The sequence below is a fragment of the Nanorana parkeri genome, unplaced genomic scaffold (genome assembly GCF_000935625.1).
Source record: "Nanorana parkeri isolate BGI_ZX_2015 unplaced genomic scaffold, ASM93562v1 scaffold5765, whole genome shotgun sequence".
Lineage (NCBI taxonomy): Eukaryota > Metazoa > Chordata > Amphibia > Anura > Dicroglossidae > Nanorana > Nanorana parkeri.
The window spans coordinates 1,015-2,357 of NW_017312010.1; the positions used below are offsets into that span (position 1 = coordinate 1,015).

The following is a 1,343-nucleotide window of genomic DNA, read 5'->3' on the forward strand; positions in this document are numbered from 1 at the left end:
AGGGTCATGATTGGGGTCATGGTCAGGGTTGGAGTAAGCATCATGATCGGGGTGAGGGTTGGTGTAAGTGTCATGGTTGGGGTCGGGGGTCAGGGTTGGGGTCATGGTTGGGGTAAGCATCATGATCGGGGTGAGGGTTGGTGTAAGTGTCATGGTTGGGGTCGGGGGTCAGGGTCATGATTGGGGTCATGGTCAGGGTTGGAGTAAGCATCATGATCGGGGTGAGGGTTGGTGTAAGGGTCATGGTTGGGGTCGGGGGTCAGGGTCATGATTGGGGTCATGGTCAGGGTTGGAGTAAGCATCATGATCGGGGTGAGGGTTGGTGTAAGGGTCATGGTTGGGGTCGGGGGTCAGGGTTGGGGTCATGGTTGGGGTAAGCATCATGATCGGGGTGAGGGTTGGTGTAAGGGTCATGGTTGCGGTCGGGGTCATGGTGGGGTAAGGGTCATGATTGGTGTAAGTGTCATGGTCGGGGTCATGGTTGGGGTCAGGGGTCTCTCAATACTCTTGGTGTATAGTCATTGTATAGTCCCTTCCCTCTTCATTTCTGAGCCCCGCCCCCCCATTTCCCAGGATGCTCCGCCTCTGTATCCACCAATCCGGACGCAGGACAGGAAGGGGATCCGGGTCTTGTCTCTCTTCGATGGGATCGCGACAGGTGAGCTGACACTCAGGATGAGGATTGTGTGCAGCTCTGACGGCGTCATATTTCATGTGAGCTCCGCACATTGTACTACTCCCCTCATCCTCCGGTCTCTGCCCCCGGCAGGCTTGCTGGTGTTGAAGGGTCTGGGCGTGGAAGTGGAGCGCTACGTTGCGTCGGAGGTGAACGAGGACGCCATCATGGTGGGCGCGGTTCAGCACCCGGGGGAGATCACCTATGTGGGCGACATACGAGAGATCACCGGCAGGCAGGTGAGTGATAACATGAAAACATCGGGACGGAGGAATCCCCTCGAGGGGTATGAAGGAGCGGCCATAACTGGAGCTCAGATTACACACACTGCTGAATGCATCAGAGGTGTGACCCCTCCCCCTGGATTCCCCATGATAATGAAGAGCACCGATATATCCCACAAGTCATTGCAGCATTATCGAGCTGCTGGGTGAAAGTTGAAATCGCCTTGCAGTGGGTGTGTCTATACAGTGGTGGATCGGAGGGGGGAGGAGCTCTGGTGGGTTTATAGATGGGGGGAGGGGCTGAGGTCAGGGGTCATCCATGGGTTACTCTTAGTGTTTCAGAAATCAGACTCTCGGGGGATGGGTCAGTCGTTACAACTGCGGGCTCTGAAATGGGTTGTCTTCCTCCTGTGGGGGCGGGGCTAGGAGGGGGATTCACATAC

At 56.4% G+C, this 1,343-nt stretch overlaps 1 protein-coding gene across 1 annotated transcript in view; it reads left to right on the forward strand.

Moving 5' to 3' along the window:
• Positions 1-573: 573 nt before the first annotated feature.
• The window catches only part of LOC108804168 (DNA (cytosine-5)-methyltransferase 3A-like), a gene marked incomplete at both ends in the record, with an annotated part of 2,198 nt that continues 1,428 nt past the window's right edge, over positions 574-1,343 (forward strand). The window contains 2 exons of the mRNA XM_018575925.1: positions 574-658; positions 770-915. Of these exons, the coding sequence (XP_018431427.1) occupies positions 574-658; positions 770-915 (231 nt within the window). The remainder of the gene's footprint in view (positions 659-769; positions 916-1,343) is intronic.